Source organism: Leptonotus elevatus, chromosome 16 (assembly GCF_054856555.1).
Source record: "Leptonotus elevatus isolate MCC_2025b chromosome 16, RoL_Lele_1.0, whole genome shotgun sequence".
Lineage (NCBI taxonomy): Eukaryota > Metazoa > Chordata > Actinopteri > Syngnathiformes > Syngnathidae > Leptonotus > Leptonotus elevatus.
In genome coordinates this window covers 9,849,454-9,868,584 of record NC_141254.1, presented here as the reverse complement: position 1 = coordinate 9,868,584, position 19,131 = coordinate 9,849,454, and the positions used below count along the sequence as shown (strand labels likewise).

General features: G+C 39.9%; 1 protein-coding gene across 7 annotated transcripts in view; it reads left to right on the top strand.

Annotated features, from left to right (window-relative positions):
* ncam1a (neural cell adhesion molecule 1a) overlaps window positions 1-19,131 on the top strand; it is a 211,467-nt gene that overhangs the window by 160,688 nt on the left and 31,648 nt on the right. For 4 of the 7 annotated variants that reach the window (XM_086098040.1, XM_086098043.1, XM_086098042.1 and 1 more), the window contains 8 exons: window positions 2,359-2,496; window positions 2,592-2,709; window positions 5,511-5,671; window positions 6,092-6,234; window positions 8,860-8,889; window positions 14,083-14,233; window positions 15,923-16,107; window positions 16,177-16,273. In XM_086098040.1, coding sequence (XP_085954166.1) covers window positions 2,359-2,496; window positions 2,592-2,709; window positions 5,511-5,671; window positions 6,092-6,234; window positions 8,860-8,889; window positions 14,083-14,233; window positions 15,923-16,107; window positions 16,177-16,273 — 1,023 coding nt within the window. The remainder of the gene's footprint in view (window positions 1-2,358; window positions 2,497-2,591; window positions 2,710-5,510; window positions 5,672-6,091; window positions 6,235-8,859; window positions 8,890-14,082; window positions 14,234-15,922; window positions 16,108-16,176; window positions 16,274-19,131) is intronic. The other 3 variants (XM_086098046.1, XM_086098044.1, XM_086098041.1) reach the window with 1 other exon arrangement.

Genomic DNA, 19,131 nt, shown 5'->3' with positions numbered 1-19,131 from the left:
TTGCAATGGGCCTGCTGTAAGTCATCAAACTGCTGCCCAGTGTTGAACCAAGACACGCTTGTCGGCGTTGGAAGACGCTGCTAATAAAAAGATAACATGTTTCAGACCTGACTGAAGGGATGAGGAAACTCGCCCAGTACCTCAATGTGGATACTAAAAGTTGGGGTCTCTAAGCTTTTCCACTGAAAAATGGAAGGATTCGGCTTGGTAAACATGCCCAGAACCAACCACAGAACATATTAGAAGCAGCACGCTGGTTGAATGGTGAACATGTCTGACTCAAAGTTTTGAGTGTTGGGATTCAAAAATTAAATACATGGAAGACACACAGATGGTTAGTAAGAAAGCAGCAGGAGAGGATTCAAACCTCCACCTTTTGCTGTTGATTTTGAGCAGACAAATGTGAATCACTCTTGAATAACACACTGAAATAAGGTGGTATTTTCTGTTTAACATGCCCGTAAACCTTCTTCAGAACATTTTGATGTGGTGACATTCTTTGTGTTTTTGAAATAATGCAGTGTTCCCTACTTGGCGGCCCATTTATTGCAACTTCACTCTATTGCGGGTTTCCATTTTTGACCATAACTTTATTTCTTTTTTACTATTTTGCGGGTTTCTTGGTATTTTTCTTCCAAGTCGGACCAGTCAAAAAATGTAAATTCTTTTGGAGGGGAAATTTGTTTTTAAAGAACTGAGCTACTTGGCGGTCCGTTTTTGCGACTTCACTCTATTGCGGGTTTCCATTTTTGACCATAACTTTATTTATTTTTTTTTTACTATTTTGCGGGTTTCTTGTTGTTTTTCTCCCAAGTCAAACCAGTCAAAAAAAAGTCAATTATTTTGGAGGGGAAAAACTGAGACCATAAACAGTAGACCCTAATCGTCACCCTCCGTTCAGAAATATTAATCCAAGTGCACTGATTCACTCAGACCGTTTCGGTTATTCAGAGTGCCCCAAAAAACGGAATACCAGAGCCCAGTGTGTCAGGCAGTACAAGAAAGTAAACAGTTGAAACACAAACTGCTGATTATAAGCAAAATAAAAAAAAAACATGAGGTGGTTTAACGAGCCTTTTGGTGCAGTAAGTCCTTGTTGTGTTAACCGAAAAGCAAGTTACCGTGACTACCGTCCTTCTACGTTGTCTTCTTCTTCACCAACTTTTTCTTCTTCGTCATGGTTGTCATCCTCTTTATCATCTTCTTCGTCTTCGTTGTTGTTTTCTTCTTCTTTGATGTCTACTTTGTCATCGTCTTCTTCGTGGTCTTGGTTAATTATACCTGCATGCTAACTGCCTGTATGCTAGGCTAGTACTAGTTGGTGATGTCACATTGTAAAGAAACACTACACATACAACGGTACACTGCTTGTTGTGTAGTCGTTTTTTAAAAGCCTCCCTTTGAGAGCCTTACAAACGTTTACCAGTTTCTAGCAAAAACAACAACTGATGACTTAATTGTCCCCGCCAGACCCCATCGAAGAGTTGAGCTAAATTCTTCCATTGGGCTTCATCATCGGGAACAAAAATGCTCATTTGAAACCGACAATGAACCGCTCACGGAATTTGTCGAAAATGTAAAAAAGACCACCACGCCGCTTGGCCCTTGAGGAAGGCTCGGCGAGTCGATCGGACTGAGTGACGCGTGAGAAACGCCACCTGCTTTCACTTAGTGCAGCTCAGTCCATTACGTAGCGTTAATGGCTGCTTTCATCAGAGGCGGCAACAGGTTGTCGAGCCGCGCATGGCGGCGAGGCAAGGCGCTTGCAGCTCCCTTTTTAAAGCACTTCCTCCATTAGCTAGCATAATTGAGCCGTTTCAATTTGGCCGTCACTGCCTCTCGTTCAAGCGTTGAAAACTCCTCTTTTTCTGCTTTGATGAGGGAGGAGTAATTAAAGTTGGAATTTTGTACTCTACGTGGCTTTTTTGGCTTTACAAAGACTGAAAGGCTTTTCATTTAAGGTAAACATTTTACTGTTCACTTTTGGTGGTTCACACTGCTAACTAATGGGGATTATTACTGTCCTATCAAATGCCCAATTTTCTTTAGAATTTTTTTCTATGAATGAAAAAGCATTTTCATTTGACAGCTATCAGGAAAATGATAGCAATTATGTAGAAATTTAAGGTAGTTTATACAAGCTTCTATATGTGCATACAAGCTAGTATATATCTCATTAGATGAGCCTATCCCATTTGACATGTCCAGATTCCCAATCTAAACCTGGTTGCGGTTGAACTGGATCTGGATGACATTGGGCCAGGGGTTTACCACCTCGACTGCTTTGCCAGCCAATCACAGTGCTTAGAATTCACCCAATAACTCTCAGTGTGATTGTTTTCTTCGTTGCTGTTGCAGTGCGATACAACGTGATGGCCAACGGCCACCTCATGATCCGCGGCATCAAGAAAACCGACGAGGGCTCGTACAACTGCGAGGCGCGGGTCATGGAGACCGGAGAGATCAACTTCAAGACGATCAACGTCGTTGTTAACGGTGAGAATTTTCCGACCTGCGATCACGCTCAGAAATTCTACTCCAATAAATTGATTGGTCCTTTTTGTCACTTCGCGACCGATCCGTGTTTTTAGTCCTTCCCACCATCCGTGCCAGGCAGTCTGAGGTCAACGCCACGGCCGACATGGGTGGCTCCATCCTCTTGGCCTGCGACGCCGACGGCTTCCCCGAACCCACCGTCACATGGGCCTAGTAAGTATGACCTTGATCCATATTAATTACGCAAAACTATGGAGGAGATGCTGCTGGTTTTTAACACTATAAAGTGAAACGTATCATATTAAATACAAGACATTTTGAGCCCTCTATTTCATGAGTATAATCGGGGGTTTCTCATTAAAACCCTGACGTATATGATCTGACACATGCACGGATAATCCATTAGAGGGCAGTGTTAGCTTTTCCAGCGACCTTACAAGATCGCCCCAATGGACTATATGCCACAGAGGAGGCAGGACTTCCGACTTCCGGGTTTTCACCCATCATCTTTGTTTCCGTTTCCGGTTTGCGACGTGTGGGCCGCGTCCCAGTACTTGCGCTTCCGCCTTTCTGCCCCTCGGTGGCGCGTTCCCAACGACGGGTGCGAGGCTGCGAGTGTGTAGTGTCTGTCTCAGTGTCTGAAGCATTTCAGATAGCCGAGACGCCCTCCTGCCGATGAGCGGGAGCGGCGGTTCGGGGGCGCAGGGGTGGGGGTGCGAGTGTTGGACCGCGGCCAGTAGTGGCCAGAATTGGCGCTGATGTGTAAAACCCGAAAAATAAATGTACGAATTTAAAGCATTGTGACCAAATGTATCAAATATGACACAAATCAAATGCCAGATGGACTCCCCCCCCCCCCCCCCCCAAAAAAAATTTTGTTTGTTCAAAAGGACTAATAATAATAAAGACTTTTCTATCGTATATTTCATAAATTATTTACGAGGCTTCCGTCGGCGCACAATGAGCAAGTTTGTGGCATGAAAAAAACGTAATCATGCTCAAATTAGCACCACAACAAATATTTACTGATATCATGATTTAACTACTGTGTTAGCATACTGTAGATTAGTGATCGTCGATGGTGCGTTCAGACGTATAAATTGAGGTTACATCACACAGTGGAACCGCTAACTCGAATTGTTTTTTTTTTTGTTTTTTTTAGGGAATTTGATTTAGAAAAAAAAAAATCCCGTAGGAAATCATCAAAATTAAATCAACTTCAAACCACCCTCTTTCCAAATACTAGCGTATATTACAGCAAGCCAGGATATGTTCATATCGGAACACTCTATTTGAGGGAGAGTTTTAGTCTTAGTCTTTACTAGAAATAGACTATTTGAAGAAATCCGGTATCTTATATCAACACAGCCCACTGCAGAAGACAAAATAAGGCTCCTCTTTTTTTGGGTAGTGCTAGTTGATGGATGTGCTCTCGCTCACCCTGTTTTCCACCTGATGTGTCGGGGATGATGATGATGAAGATGCCTCGGCCACAGGAGGTTGGGAGTTGGGAAGGCGAGCTACGTAAGCAGAAAACTGAGGGCCGAGCCCTTTTTTTTCCCCGAAGGCTGTCGGCAAGGCTGTCATGATAGCATCCAAACACTTTTTTTTATTTTTTTGGCAGACGCAGGTAAAGATGTTTTAGCAGGACTGGTGGTGTTTCAAAATAATGTCCGCTTCATGTGCCTCAATGCGCAATGGTGATTTGTAGCAATCGCTTGTTTTGGTATTGACATCACGGACGCCTCGCTGAAATCAACTCGTGGTTTGTTGGTATAGCGAGCTGGCAGTGGCGCCTCAGGCATGTGCAAATATTAGACTAAAAATGATATCTCGACAGTTACAATAGTTTAGATTTTTGTTTTCATCATTGTTAGTTTTTGTTTTGACTTTTTTTTTTTTATGAAGTTTTTGGAGCGTTTTTTTTTAGTTAGTTTTTATTTTTGTTGATTAGTTTTAGGGTTTTAGCATGTGCGGTATTTGTAGAGATCACGGTGGGGAAAAAAGATCAAAATAAGTCTTGTGTAATAAACAACTAGTCAATCTTTCTTCTGTAAGGCTGAACAGTAATACCGAATTAAATCTTTAATTAAATCAATTAATTAGATAATTAATAATTAAACAATTAATGCTAAATATTTATAAGACGAAAACAAAGACAATTTTCATGTTTGTTTTTTTATTTCATTAGTTTTCGTTAACTATGATAACCGTGTAGCAGTCACCGGTTATCCTCAGCTGCAAGCAAATAGCCACAAGTGCTTTGAACAAACTTCCTAAACACATCAGCTAACACTCGTGACAAACAGCTATAATTATATTGTATACCTACTGTAGCATCTGCTTAGAAGATAAAATGAGAACTCAGCCAACAACAAAATGGCCTCACAGACAGTCAGAATTGATTGAACTTTAGCCATGTGTAAAAAATAAATAAAAAAAAGTGCCTCATAAGGAAAAAAGTGTGCTGTAATTTAATTCTAACCCACTTTTAACTCTTTTAAATGCGAAAAAATATATATCTAGAGAAGACATCTAGTCGTTCCTGACAGCACCCTCATACATTTGACTTTAGCTGTTAGCCATTAGCTGCCAGCTGAAGTGACACTATGAACGCCGTTGTGTCTAAATGTGTTTGTTTCTTTGAGCTTTCTGAGCACATGAAGGAATTAGTATTCAGTCGCTGGAAAATAATTCTTCTACTTGGTTTGTTTTGACAGCAGGCAACAGTTTCAACATGCTCTACCAACACCAGTAGTAGCCTACTTTGCACTTATTTGTTTGTATTTGTATAGCTTATTTTGTCAAATTGTGTCTTTTGTGCCATGAACAAAGTACAAAGCCAGAAAAGTGGTGACTGTCTTTTCCTGACATGTCAAAATGAGAATACCAAAAAATTTATTTTCTTCGAAGCCAAGAGATCAATTTTCCGCGTTCCCTCGCGACAGGAAGTCGGGATTGTCTTTCCTATTCATCTCTTATTTTCTCTCTTTTTTTTTCTCCCCGGTCGGCAGCAACAACGTCATCCTTGAGTCAGGCGATAAGTACAGTCTGAATGAGGACGGCTCCGAGCTGGTGATAAAAGATGTCATCAAAGTGGATGAAGGAGATTACACCTGCATAGCCAGGAACAAGGCGGGCGAGATGAGCAAGGAAGTCAGTCTCAATGTATTCGGTAAGAAGAAGAAGAAGAAAAAAAAGATCACTTTTGTAAATCAGTAGAAATTGGAACATTGAAATATGTTTGGGTAACTAACTCATTTAAGATGATATCATTTTAGATTTTGTTTTAGATTTTGTTTTTTTTAACCACCATCTTTGTTTCCCATTGTTATTAGCATAATATTTTTCCATATATTTACTTTTTTCGCATTTATTTTTGCATTTTCAATTTTTGTTTTTTTTATGACGTGCTTTCCTTCGGCTTCAGGCAAACATTGTTTATTTTTTAGCGCTAATGTCCTTAGCATGGCTCCTTGTTTCATTTGTGCTCAGGAAGCTGCTGAAATACACGCCTCAGTAGTTCAACATCCATCCATAAGCCGGTTATCAATGAACAGGAAAATAATTATTTTTTATTTTTTTCCCCAACTAGTGCAAGCTAAGATTACTTACCTGAACAACCAGACGGCGACCGAGTTCGACGAGGAAGTCACCCTGACCTGCGAGGCCTCAGGTGACCCGACGCCCTCTATCTCATGGAGCTTCCAAAATAGGATGTTCTCCGAGGGCGAGCAGGTAAGATTGGAGAGCAAGGAGGGATGTGGCCTGTAAATATTTCATTTCATGTGCTCAACATTCTAAATTAGCAGACTGGAACTTGCTGTCTTCAAAGATAATACAGAATACATTGTGGATTCTAAAACAATATATTCAGCACATCACCTTAATGCGAAACAAACATGTTGTAGCAAGAATGGACGTCAGTGCTAACGTTAGCATCAGAGGCTTTGAGTGATGTTGTAGTTCTACAGGTGCCGTTCATTACATAGTGGTAATAAGCACAACTAATTATGATTTGATATAAAGAGTTTTTCCACTCTGACATCACAAATAGTGTTGCTGGCGAGTTAGCAAGAAGCTAACTAGCCAACATGCTAGCGTACAAAGTACAAAGACAAACCACACACACGCACACACAAATGAAGATTGTTGCTTAGTTAGCTAACAGAGCACTTTCTGGTTAATGGAGGACAGCGTTATGAGTGTATTTGATAACCACATTATATATTAAGTTCGTAAATTGCTACCTTTTATCTAAATGTTTTGGGAAATCAGTTTAGTAGCATCAACTTAGCTAACTAGCTCTCTACTACACAAACAATCAAAAAAACAAAGACCTAAGAGTGTGTGCTATTATTATCTATATCATATACTTTCTAGGCAACTAAAATAGCATCTACAGACCTCCACCAAGGCTCAAAAGCTTGAAAAATGTATTTGTTGTCAGTCTCTTATTTACTTCCTGATCGTAGAGGATGTTATGAAATTTCTATATATGCATTATCCATCTATCCATTTTCCGAACCGCTATATATGATTAAAAATAAAAACTAGATTCTCAATTTGCGTATTTAACCAAAGAAAAGAAAACAGTAAAACAATCCACCTCCTCCTTATTTGAATAATAGTCAGAGACGCCACATTTATTATTGAGGTCGTACGACTGTACAGCATCACACTGAGCGTTGTTAAACGCTGTATTGCCTGATTAAAACCAAAACTGGAGCCACTTGTGTCATTTGCCTAATGAAATCCTGCACTTTCACTATCATTTCCAAGCAGTTTAACATCGTAAAGGGTACAAGTAAGACTTTACTGCTTTTTAATCGCTCCTGTTAGACGATAACATTTCAGGAAATTGACCACAAAAAAAACCTTGATGAGGATTAAAATACTGAGTCAGTTATTGCAGTGGTAAGAAAATAGTGAAAACAACTTGAGTAACCTTTTAGCGTCAGTTTATTAATAAATTTATAGTAAAAATTTTTTTAGGGGAATCCTTCTGAGAATTTTAATGAGTACCAGTACATGTGGAAGGGAAAAAAGAGGGTAAGATATTATTTAAAAACAACCATCTGAGTGATGGTTGGTCAGTTTCACTACTTAAATGTCACTTTTTCTTCATCAAAAAGTCAGCATGAAATTTCTTTCAGTGTACGAGACGGACACTTGACAGGTGTAATTTATTTTTTCCGCTCTGAGTGCAGCAAACTTAATTAACGTAAGTGCTGGAAATGTGCAGCGACGCTAGCAATGACGCAGGGAAGCCGACGGGGGTCGTCTGTCAGCGACTAATCTGAGCGGTGACACGTTTTAGTTGTATTAGCACAGTACCGTTCAATAGGAGTTGAAAGGGTAATAGTGATGTTATTGATTGTATGTATGATTTTTACTTCTTTGGAATGTCTTTCCAAATAGTTTTCTTCAAAATGATTACCAAATTTGTGTATTTTCTGACAACGATGAACCATTCCAAGATTGTAATTGTCGATACTACTGTATAGGGATGGGTGAGTACTGATATCAGGTATCGTATCGGGCCGATACTGGCCTTATTTTAAGGTATCGGGTACTCGTGGAGGCTGCCGAAACCAGCCACTAATACTTATGGCAATTTTTTTGTGGCATTGTGTTAAATGACTACTACTGCTGTATTTACTATCTCTGGGAGTCATGGTCATATTTATTTATTGTTTTTTTTAAATTATCTTTTTATTTAGTTTTCACAAATCCAAATCCACAATGAGTATCCATCTCACAAGCTATTACTTATATCCCGATAAACCTATATCACACCTCTAATAAATCCAGATGAACAAGAATCTTGTTATTTTATATAACAATAAAGTATAGTTATTAAACATATTGAACAATAACCTTTGGGGTGTACCATATAATCCTCAAAATAGAGAAAAATATATATTTTTTAAAAACTGTAAAAAAAAAAATAATAATAATAATTGAAAAATGGGTGACTGTTATCATGACTGCAAAAAGTGCATTAAGTTTCTGATTTTGTTGTCAAATTTAAATATGTTGCAATATTTTGTATGTGTTTATCTGCACTTTCTGGATTATATTCAATTAGCCGTATTGTGATCATTACGATAACCGTGACAATTTTGCAGACTATAATCAATCATGTGATGCCGTTTTCAACACAACATGAAAAAGTTGTATTTATTTATTTTTATTGGTATAAAAAATGTTATATATTTTTTTACATATTTAACATTTGGTTCCCAATGTTGAAAATTATTGCTGTTGTTGACATGTGACTGAGTCTGCCCCGCCCCCTGGATGTGACTCCTTTACGAAAGCCCCACCGTGTGGTTGTTTTTGTGTGTTTGTCCTCTCCAGGCTTCGTGGACTCGACCCGACCAATACGAGGTATGGCGACTAAAAAGTGGTAGCCGTAGTTGCACGGGCCCCCGATTTACCACGCTAGAGCACCACCCCCAAGTGTTTCCACTCAAGCCACTTAAATCCTGCGTGCTGTTAGACCACCACTAACCGTGTTCACATTAGTCTCGTACCACACTTAATGTCATCCGTACTTCATCCTTGAAAGTCGACTTTTCACTTTTTTTGGTAGTTGCTTCTGCAACGGTCTGGTGGGGTAATTGAGGGGCCGACGGCGTAAATAGCGTCTGCTGTGCCTTATACAAACACAACTAAGCAGAAAGCACGTATTTTTACTGGCACACTATCCAATGGACTGTTCTTACATTTAAGCAGCCTTGTTATCGCAGATTGTCGAATTATTTGCAGGTAATTGGAACGGAGCGTTCAAAAACAACCTTGGATAATGAGCCACATGCTGCTTCACCAAGTCTAAAGAAATACATGATTATTTGATAGGATTATAAAGAATTTTTGTGTTTGCCCGTTGGCCAGTTAGTGAGCAGACTGCTTCCTGGTTCTCGGAGGACGTCCAAATGGAAGGACGAGGCCATTCTGATTGGACGGTACCAACTTTAACGGGTTCCGTGCCAAAAGGGAATTGGTTTACCACCGCGCTACAAAGTTACATGGACCTGAAATTGCTCTTGGCATCCAATTTTGCTTTAGTCTAATAAGAACGAGTTTGTCAAAAACTTTTCTTCATTTTTGTGGGGAAATGTTTTATTTATCGAAGGCGCTGGATTCATGAAAATACGAGGGCAGACTTCTTTTTTTTTGCCTCCCTCCGTATATACTGAAAGCGTGAGCCTTTAGCCCAGGGGTGTGTAAACATTTGAGCCACTGACTTGTCATTTTGCTGGCAAGTGATTTAAAGTTTTATAGCTGCAATCAAATCTGGGGGATTTATATCTTGGTGATTTATATGGAAATGATGACTCCTTCTGGATACTTATCTTTTATAAAAATTGTGGTTTTCCTCAGATATTAGTTGATTCCAAACATCGGTCAAATCCGTCAATATTTCATGAAGAATGATGATGAATAACAATCACTGATGCTAACATGCAGATGCGCTGTCACTGACACTCACATTTTTTCGGGAGGTGAAGCTTGGTTTCTTGGGCGTGGCGTGGACATGCTAAACCAGTGGTGTCCAAACTCGGTCCTCAAAGGCCGTAGTCCTGCAGGTTTTTAATGTTTCCCTTCTCCAACACGCCTGAAGCTCATCAGCAAGCTCTGCATAATCCTGATAACGATCCTGTTCATTGGAAGGGGTGCGTTGGAGCAGGAAAAACCTGCAGGATTCCGGCCCTCGAGGGCACTGTGCTAAACCTTAATTGAGATCAGTATTCATCTGAAAGAAACTCTTTCTCTCCATTCATTTCTTCACTTGATCTAAAAATGACACAAATGGAATCAGCCCACTCTAATTCATACCAGAGCTGTCAAAATGAATCGATTAATTGCCAATCGATTATCAAATTAGTCGACAACTATTTTTTTATTTAAAATTGTCCAAATCCTCTGATATCACTGATTTTTGTAGACCTTCATGAAAGAAGACTAATTATCTTTTGTGTTTAAAGTATCCTATGCGATAGTGTGACCTGTTTTGGGTTTGTTGACCAAGCCATTTCAAAATAAAATACTGCCCACGGTTAATCAAAATAAGACATTTGCATACATCTGCTTTTACTTTAGAAACCAATGACCGAACCGGTAACAAAGTACAACATCAATCCACCTTTTTTTTTTTTTATCACTATACGAAGTACGAAATAAACACCAATCACTGGTTAATAAACAGTAATCAGGGGGGGAAATGCTTTTGTAATACGCTTTAATGCAAAATTTAAATTAATCCCATTAGTCGATTAATCAATAGACTAATCGATAGATTAATCGTTTCTAAAAAATATTCATTAAAGACAGCACTAATTCATACTTTGCCTATCCGTGTTTGAGCCTATTTACAGAACTTCCCAGAATTCAGTCTTGGCAGCTGAAGTAAAAAAAATAAAATAAAAACAGTGCAGTATGAAATTTTTTTAATTCTTGTGAAAATCCAAATAAGGTGTTGGAACTGGTATGAGAAATACATTCCCCGAATCAACGTTGTTTATTCTACTGTTGTGAGTAGTAACTAGTATTTGTTTTTGGGCCCAGTTTGGTATTTTAGACCAGTAGTTAGTCAAGTAGATTTCAACATCAAGACTTGCCCTTTGCCAGTAGACGAGTGTTGATACTAAAAGAAAAGCATCTCGACCTTTCCAGTCTGCACTGTCCTCACTGTGTTCTTATCTCCACAATGCACTAAAGCCACAATTGAAATCATGTTTTTCATCCCAATGTCTTCAATACGTTGGTACTCAGGACCTTCCGTGTAATTAGGAGAACTGTAACCCTGTTGGATCGTTAGCTGTACCGCCACAGAAAATCACCTATTGATTCATGCGCTCGCATCGATCGCATTGGCATTGATCTTGGCCGATCCTTAGCTGGTGCGCTGATAGCTTCTGCTCTCCGGCTGAATGCGTCTACGAGATCATCAATCAAAGGGCGCCAGCGAGCGTTGTCGTAAAGTCCCGGACAGCCTCGTCAAGCGATTGGCGTTTGTGTTCAAAGGGGCGAGCCGGCACTCACTCGACCGGCGGATGGTTGTTGCAACCTGCCTGGAGCTGTCGTTAATGTTGGCGGCAAAAGTGTGGACGAGTGACGTCCTGTCGTTGTCGTTTAAGCACAAATCTCCACAATCATACTTATGTGGCGTACAGCGGTACCTTGACTTACGAATTGAATTGGTTCAATGACCAAATCAACTTTCCCAATTCAAATGAATCAAAATGCAATTAATCTATTCTAGTCTGGCCTAATTAGTGATATCGGGCATTTCACTGAGTCAGTGCTTTTGGATTACTGTATATGATTTTGACAGTTTGTACTGTTGAATTAAAGGCCGAAAGTGTATGTCAACTGTAGGGCCCAATAATAAGAATACTTGCACTTTCACCCTTGTGCCCTCAATTGACCTGACCGTAAACCATGCCCGCATGACCTAGTAAACCAATCAAGACGCAAGACGTCATGTCTGCGTCGGCACGTGAGTTTTGCCGTGGACAAACATAGCGACCTAGCTCCCGGCCATGCATTGCGTGGTTATCCAAAAGCAAGGTAAAAATCCATAAAAATGGTTAAACGCCGTAGTCGCGGTCGAGTGTCGTCGAGTGATAACCATGTACGGTTTATTCCCTTCTCTAAACCCTCAAACCACTACGAAGAATGTCTGCGCTGGATCAAACTTTGTGGAAGACCACATGACTAGTTGAATCCCTCCAAAATTACCAGAAAAGTTTCTGCACTAAGGTAATATTCTCCATTGTTGTTTTTAGCCAAAGGCTAACGATCGCTCCGGGTAGCTAACCGTCCACGCGATTATTTACTATTAATGCCAACAAAACATTGAAACTATAAGGTCATATAAATTCATTCTTACCCTGCGTGACAGGAATAATGTCCGAACCTTCGGTGAGAGAGGCGTGAGGTGTCTTTCTCTGACTTATGTAGTAGCAGACAGCGATGTGCATTCCCTTTGTTTTTTGGGCACAATTGCGTGGGGAGGGAGTGAAGAAAATACTTGCTTCGAAGAGAAATGTCGGCGTCCTGAAAATACCTGACCGAGAAATCACAAGGAAGATCTGACAACTTAAATTAATGTGTAAGCACTTTAGCTCATCTTGACCGGTAAATGTCGGAGGGGGCTTCTCGTCGCATTTAGTGGGCGGGGAGGGACGTGCCACAGTAAGGTCAAGTACACATTCACGTTAATGGCTGATTGAGGGGCACAAGGATGGAAGTGTGAGTATTGAGATTGGGCCTAGCTCTCCTTATATTTTTTTTCACTTGAGCGGTGGCGTTTTTGAAGCCCACTCTGAACTCAAAACTGCAAAAAAAAAAAAAACGACTAAGCGTCAAGGTAGCACTCAACTGTTTCTATTTGGACTGACTGTCTATGGATCCTTAGTAATCAGTCAGGATCATCTTTAAGAGCCATCGGGTAATCGGGCCTTTGCTGGCTTTGAGCAGAAGGCGGGGAAAAAAAGGCTCAAATTAAACCCGATTATCAGTAAGTGCAGTAAGTAGTGAATGGCATAGCTGTCTGCTAAGTACTCAAAATGGTGGCGGTTGAAAAGTAGGACTATGAATAATGAAGAAGCAGTATGTAGCAGGCTGTAAAAAAAAAAAAAAAAAAAAAAAAAAAAAAAAAAAAAAAACACATTTGAAAGCTTTTCCTCACTCGCAACGATAGCTCACACTAACAGCAAATATATATATATATATATATATATATATATATATATATATATATATGTATATGTATCTTTCATTGCAAATGCCTTTCTATTAATATTCATTCAGTATGTGTCACAATCCACAATTGGGAGCTCGACGGACACGCCGTGAGAATTAAAAACAGGCTAATCGAAAGCAACACATGGGATGAAGCGGGATTTCTTCATTAACGCAAATGAATTGTTTTAATTATGCAAGGCGGGTTTGATGCAAAATTAACGCTAATGTTGATTGACTAATCGAAAGTGTACGAATCATTTTCCCACCAATTTCCCATGTCAAGCTGAATGTTTGCACGTACCACATTTCGTTTATTTCTATATCTGCAGTAAAATTGGAATTTTGAAAGAATTTAAAGGAATTCTTAGAGGGAAAATCTTATTTCAGATCCATAGACACCCTCAACGTAATACTTAATAATTGCCTACCCGGGATATGGAAATCTTTTCAATCGTAAATAAACCACCATTTATGATACCAAAACAATTTAACACAATTTATAATAAATCTTACAGATGATTTGATTTTCAGAAAATGTAGAGATTGAAGATTTTGCTCCATCCATCCATTCATAACATTTTACGTAATCCACCATCAACTAGCAAGAAGGCCACCAACTAACAATTTCATGGAAAATTTGATTAAAATCTTCCATTTTTGTTCACTGCATCGTTTTCTCAATTGCATTCTTTCTAACAGACTCCACTTTTAACTTCCAGCATTTCTTCCTTTCCAGGGAAGGGGTTATTCTGCATGGTTTTCCCATGAAAAAAGATTTGATGGGTGTGCCCTTCACAATTGGTCTTTTTTGTGTCTTCTCGCTCACAGAGCCACGACAGAAACATTGTGGTGCGCAGCCACGCCCGCGTGTCGTCCCTCCTCTTGAAAAATGTTGACTTCACATACGCCGGACTGTACCTGTGCACCGCCAGCAACTCCATCGGTCAGGACAACCAGCCCGTGTACCTGGAGGTCCGCTGTAAGTCAATCCTGATCCGCCAGTTCTCGACTAATTTCATTTTCAAAATCAAGAGAGTCTTTGGTGTCCAAGGCCAAATATCAGTTTTCAGTCAGTACTTGTAATCGTCAACCAAATACTTCAACAAACTTTGGGGAATTATTTCCCATCATTGATTTCATTTGATTTAAGATCTACTAGTCTACCAGTCATGAGCCTTTGCTGATCTTCCCCACTGACAGAACTCTTCCGATTTACAGTGAAAGGTGACAAAAGACAGCCAAAGTATATCAGTTCAAAGTTTTCATCAGAACTGTCGTTTTTCAAATTCTCAAGCCATCCTCTTGAAACGTCCATGGATTATATATTCAGGAAGAGGAGCAACATTCCAATTGATTTCAGATGACATTAGCACAAAATGTAGCTGAGGTTTGAGATGAAATCTATACCAGGTTCTTTTTCAACAGTCACAATCCTTCTTCAAGGGCTGAGGGAAGCAGATACAATGAAAACAGCAGAGGCCCCAGAATGGAACCCTGTGGAACACCAGACGTTATCCATGTGAATTCATAGTGGGATTACAATAGTCAAGAAATCACACGACGTACCATCACAACACAAATCATTTGAGTCGGTTGTGTGTTTTGACCTCCGTCGAGACTGACTCACAAACCTGTGTGCCGCACTGTTGATGGCTTTTGATTCAAAATATTTAACTGCCCTGGTTATCTCTATATCGCTAAGATTGAGACCGTACATAACAATCTCCAAAGCTCTTGATTGTTGTTCAATGGCAAAGCAAGAACTCGCTGAGGTAAAAGCAAAAACAGGTTATTAATACAACCTTTCCAGTTCACCCGGCAACAACAAACCGTCAGGAATTATCTTTGGTCGATGTCAATGAGAGCCCCATATAGATATTAACCGGGGTCAAGGGTGGAATAGCTGAAATATCACGGCGGACTGACTTCAGATGCTGACATTCTTTTACTGTGATCCCTCATCAGTCCGGTATCTTCTACGATGAGCTACCGAGAAATCAAGTTTGACAGCATCCAGGCAACTTTTAAGTTGTTTTTTTTTTTCCCTCCCTTCATCTATTGTTGTTTGCGCCAGTTGGCAGACAAATCAATAAGACTCGCAACATCTCACTGAGATCAACAGAGCGTTTCTTTTTCCAGTCAGGAGAAAGCTCAAACCTGTTGGCCTTTATTTAAACTTCAGCAAACCACGTGACTCGCATGTCAAACCTTTCGCCTCGCGGGTTAGCGCACGTCAAGGGTTCGTGATGGATTTGCTCAAATATTGGTACTCCGTTCTAAATGGAAGCCGGATAAAAAAAAAAGACACAGTTGCCTTGCTTTAAAATCATTCATCAACATTCATTTGGGGTAATTTTCTTGTATGGCTTTTCACTCCGGTAACCCTAACAAACACTGCCGGGTGTCTTGAGGGAAATAAACAAAATGTGCAGTAAAAGACTCAGCGTGGTCACATTTAGCTCATTGAACTCCGATCACCCTGTGGATTTTTCACACAAAGAATGATTGGAGCATAATAGGTTCTTTATTGAACGCATTTAGTTTTAGTTTAGTTTCCGTTGGAGGCTTGCATGGTCATTAGCATATCCAGTAAAATGGAAGATTTATAATAAAGAAGCAAAAGCTGCAGGTGGGCGGCTAACCATGTAGCCATGATGTGGTGTTGCAGACGCGCCAAAGATTCTGGGAGAGGTGACGGTGTACACGTGGGAGGGAAACCCGGCCAACATCAGCTGCGAGGTGGAAGCCCACCCCGGGGCTTCTGTCACCTGGTTCCGAGACGGCCTCCTGGTACCTTCTGTCAACACTAGCAACGTGAAGATCTACAGCACGCCGAGCGTCAGTTACTTGGAGGTAGCACTTTGGACAACGTCGCTGTTACGTCACGTGTTGCCATTGTCTGATTTTTAACGGTCTGTTCAGGTTTCTCCTGAATCCCAGAGTGACTTTGGAAGCTACAACTGCACGGCAACCAATGTGATGGGTACAGAGTCCAAGGAGTTTCTTCTCATCCAAGCAGGTTTGGCCTTTTTTTCATCGTTGGATCAACTTTTAGGGAGGTTGTGGTTTCTGGTGCTCGTGTTGCTTTAAAAAATGGACTTGTGTGTTAAAGGAACAGCAGGGTTGCCTCGTTTACATATTATCTTGACATGACACAGATACAAAACGGGGCTCTGAGGTTGACCCAGAAATGTTCCCGCCTTTGGAGGTCTTATCAGAGCCACAACCACAGACCAGACACAGTCTGCGTGTAATAATAGTTGGTGACGCCAGGACTTTTTTTGTAACGCTGGGATCAGGGTTTGAGTGTACCCTGTACCACTGCCTGCAAACCTTTTCAAAGTTATGTTCTGTACTAATTGAACTAATACAATATCGGTGCTTCGTTTGTGGAGATAGTATCAGATTTTAACTGAAGGCGGGACACCGTCTGTGCTTATCATGAAGGGAGTAAAGTTTAACAACTGAGATCAATCTAGAACAGGAGTCTCCAACCTTTTTTCCACCGCAAACTACTTTTAGAAAAGCAAAACCGCAGATTTAACTAATTGATTAATTAATTAGTTAAAGCGTTAACTAATTAATTAATCACAAAACATTTGCACAATCATGTATTAACGTAGACTAATCAGACTATTAATGTTGACCGCAGATGATCTTTAAACTTGACAGCGGATGGTTACGTTAAAGGTAGCACAGGTTGTGTTTGAGCAATAAACATAACTACATGCATTAAAGTAAAGCGTTTAATAAATGTTTGCGTATGACATTCAGAATATTTGTTCATGTCAAACTATTGGGGACATTTTTTCCCCCATTTTAAATTAATTACTGATTAGAAAAAGAGGAGGATGAGTGTGTGCATTGGATCAAAAAATGTTGAAGACGTCCGCATAACATTAAATGTCGAAAGAATTAACACATCACGCATGCGCTTTAAATTTGGCGGGCAAAACATTTTGATAAAAAGCCTTTTTAATTAAGCGATTAATTGGGATTAATCCAAATTCTAAAATGTGATTAATCTGATAAAAAAAAGTATATATATATACCAAAACTATGCTGAATATGTATTCTAGTGGTGTAACGACTCAAAAAAGTGCTGGTTCGAATCGGATAATTTTTCGGATCGAAAAAAAAAAAGATAAATAGTAATTCAAGTTCTATTTATTCACACGTTGGAAGATCACAGCTACCATTAATCATGCAGGCAATCTGAATATACATTTACATGTGAAAGAGACACCCCTTAGAAGCTACTTAAACCTTATTTGATGGGGGCTCGGACCAGAAATTAGACCATCAACAAACTAAACAAATGCAAACAAACATACAAAACAAAGAACATCCTAACACTACACAAACAAGAAACAAACATTGATTCCAGTCAGTGGATTCAGCTAATTATAAATATGTAGCCATTAGTTCATCTTTGAGTTTCCTTTTAAAGATCGGGAGAGATTAGACTTAATCTTAGTCTTAATTTATTTTTGTAAAACGCTTGTGTCCATAAAAAAAAAAAAGAAAGGTCTAATTTGGCAGTTTCAGTTTAGGATTTAGGAATACAAGTGCAATATGAAGCAGATACATTCTTATTTAATACATGGTCCATGTGTAAACCAACATTTAAACGGCTATATTTGACATTTTGAGTGTCAATGTTTTTTATTATTAGTAAAGTAAATGACGACAAAGTTCTATCTATCTTGTTTTTTTCCTAATAATGAAAAGACCTCAAAGTGCAATTGATGCCACACGCCCTTTTTTTAAACACGGAGAATAAATTACAAAGTGGCCTTGGTCCAGAATAAAGAATGCAAGCCAGGTACCAGCTGTCAAACTCATTTATGTTACCAGCCCGGCACCCGTTACTAATGCTAACAGCTAGCTGCTAGCCACTAAAGTCGTAGATTTATGTCGTGCCATATAATCACGGCGTAATTAACTAGCGCTTTCTTAGCGTCCTAAATTAGCTATTGAATATGAGTTTGTGATAGCGTTGTTTTGATGTTTGTCGCAACTATATAATGTTAATAAAAAGTACGATATAGAAATCCTAAACGTCGAAAAGGGAAGTCAAGCTAGTCATCACGCCACGACGCGGCTCGACTTCAAAGTCAAAGTCTACTAAGGATTTTTGCATTGCCGTCAGTGTATTATTTTATCAACTTTATTTTGAAGTTAGCCTTAGCTATCTGTCCGCGAGCTACTCAAACTTGAGCTACCGGTTGGAGAAGCCTGATCTCGGGTGTACTCTGTCTGTAGAATCAAAACCGGCACGGAATGCATGTTCAAAGTCGGCCCAGTTATATTACGTAAAAAGTATTCCATAATGTATTCCAGGTCTTCCGTTACTCTTATGCATCAGTTTTCTGTCTGTTATTGACTCCAGCACATGATAAAGCAGTATTGAATTTGGAAAGATGGATGTTACCCGCTCCATTGCTGATTAGATTTTACCGATAAAATGCAACATTCCAAAGGACAGGTTAATAAAGAGTGAGGATAAATTGAAATGCGACACTGCTGTGATGGATTGGCCGTGGCAAGGCTCCACCTTGAAAATGTTCCTCCGGCAGGCACCGGGGAGACCGTTGCAGACCTTGACCGAACACAGAGAAGTCGGATTTACCGTGGTAACATGATCCGCCGGCGTTGCGTAACATACTGCCCACCCTTTATATTCTTTACGGGCTGCTCCAGGACGCCTAAAGCAACTAAATGCATAAAAGCTGCCTTTTAAATAACCAATTGGACATGAAGCGTGAGGCTGAACGTAGCGGTCACTGAAATTTCAAAGTGGAAGAGGAACATTTTGTATCACAAACCATTGGGTCTGTTATCATCACCGGAAAACAATAGAAACTGGCATTTTTC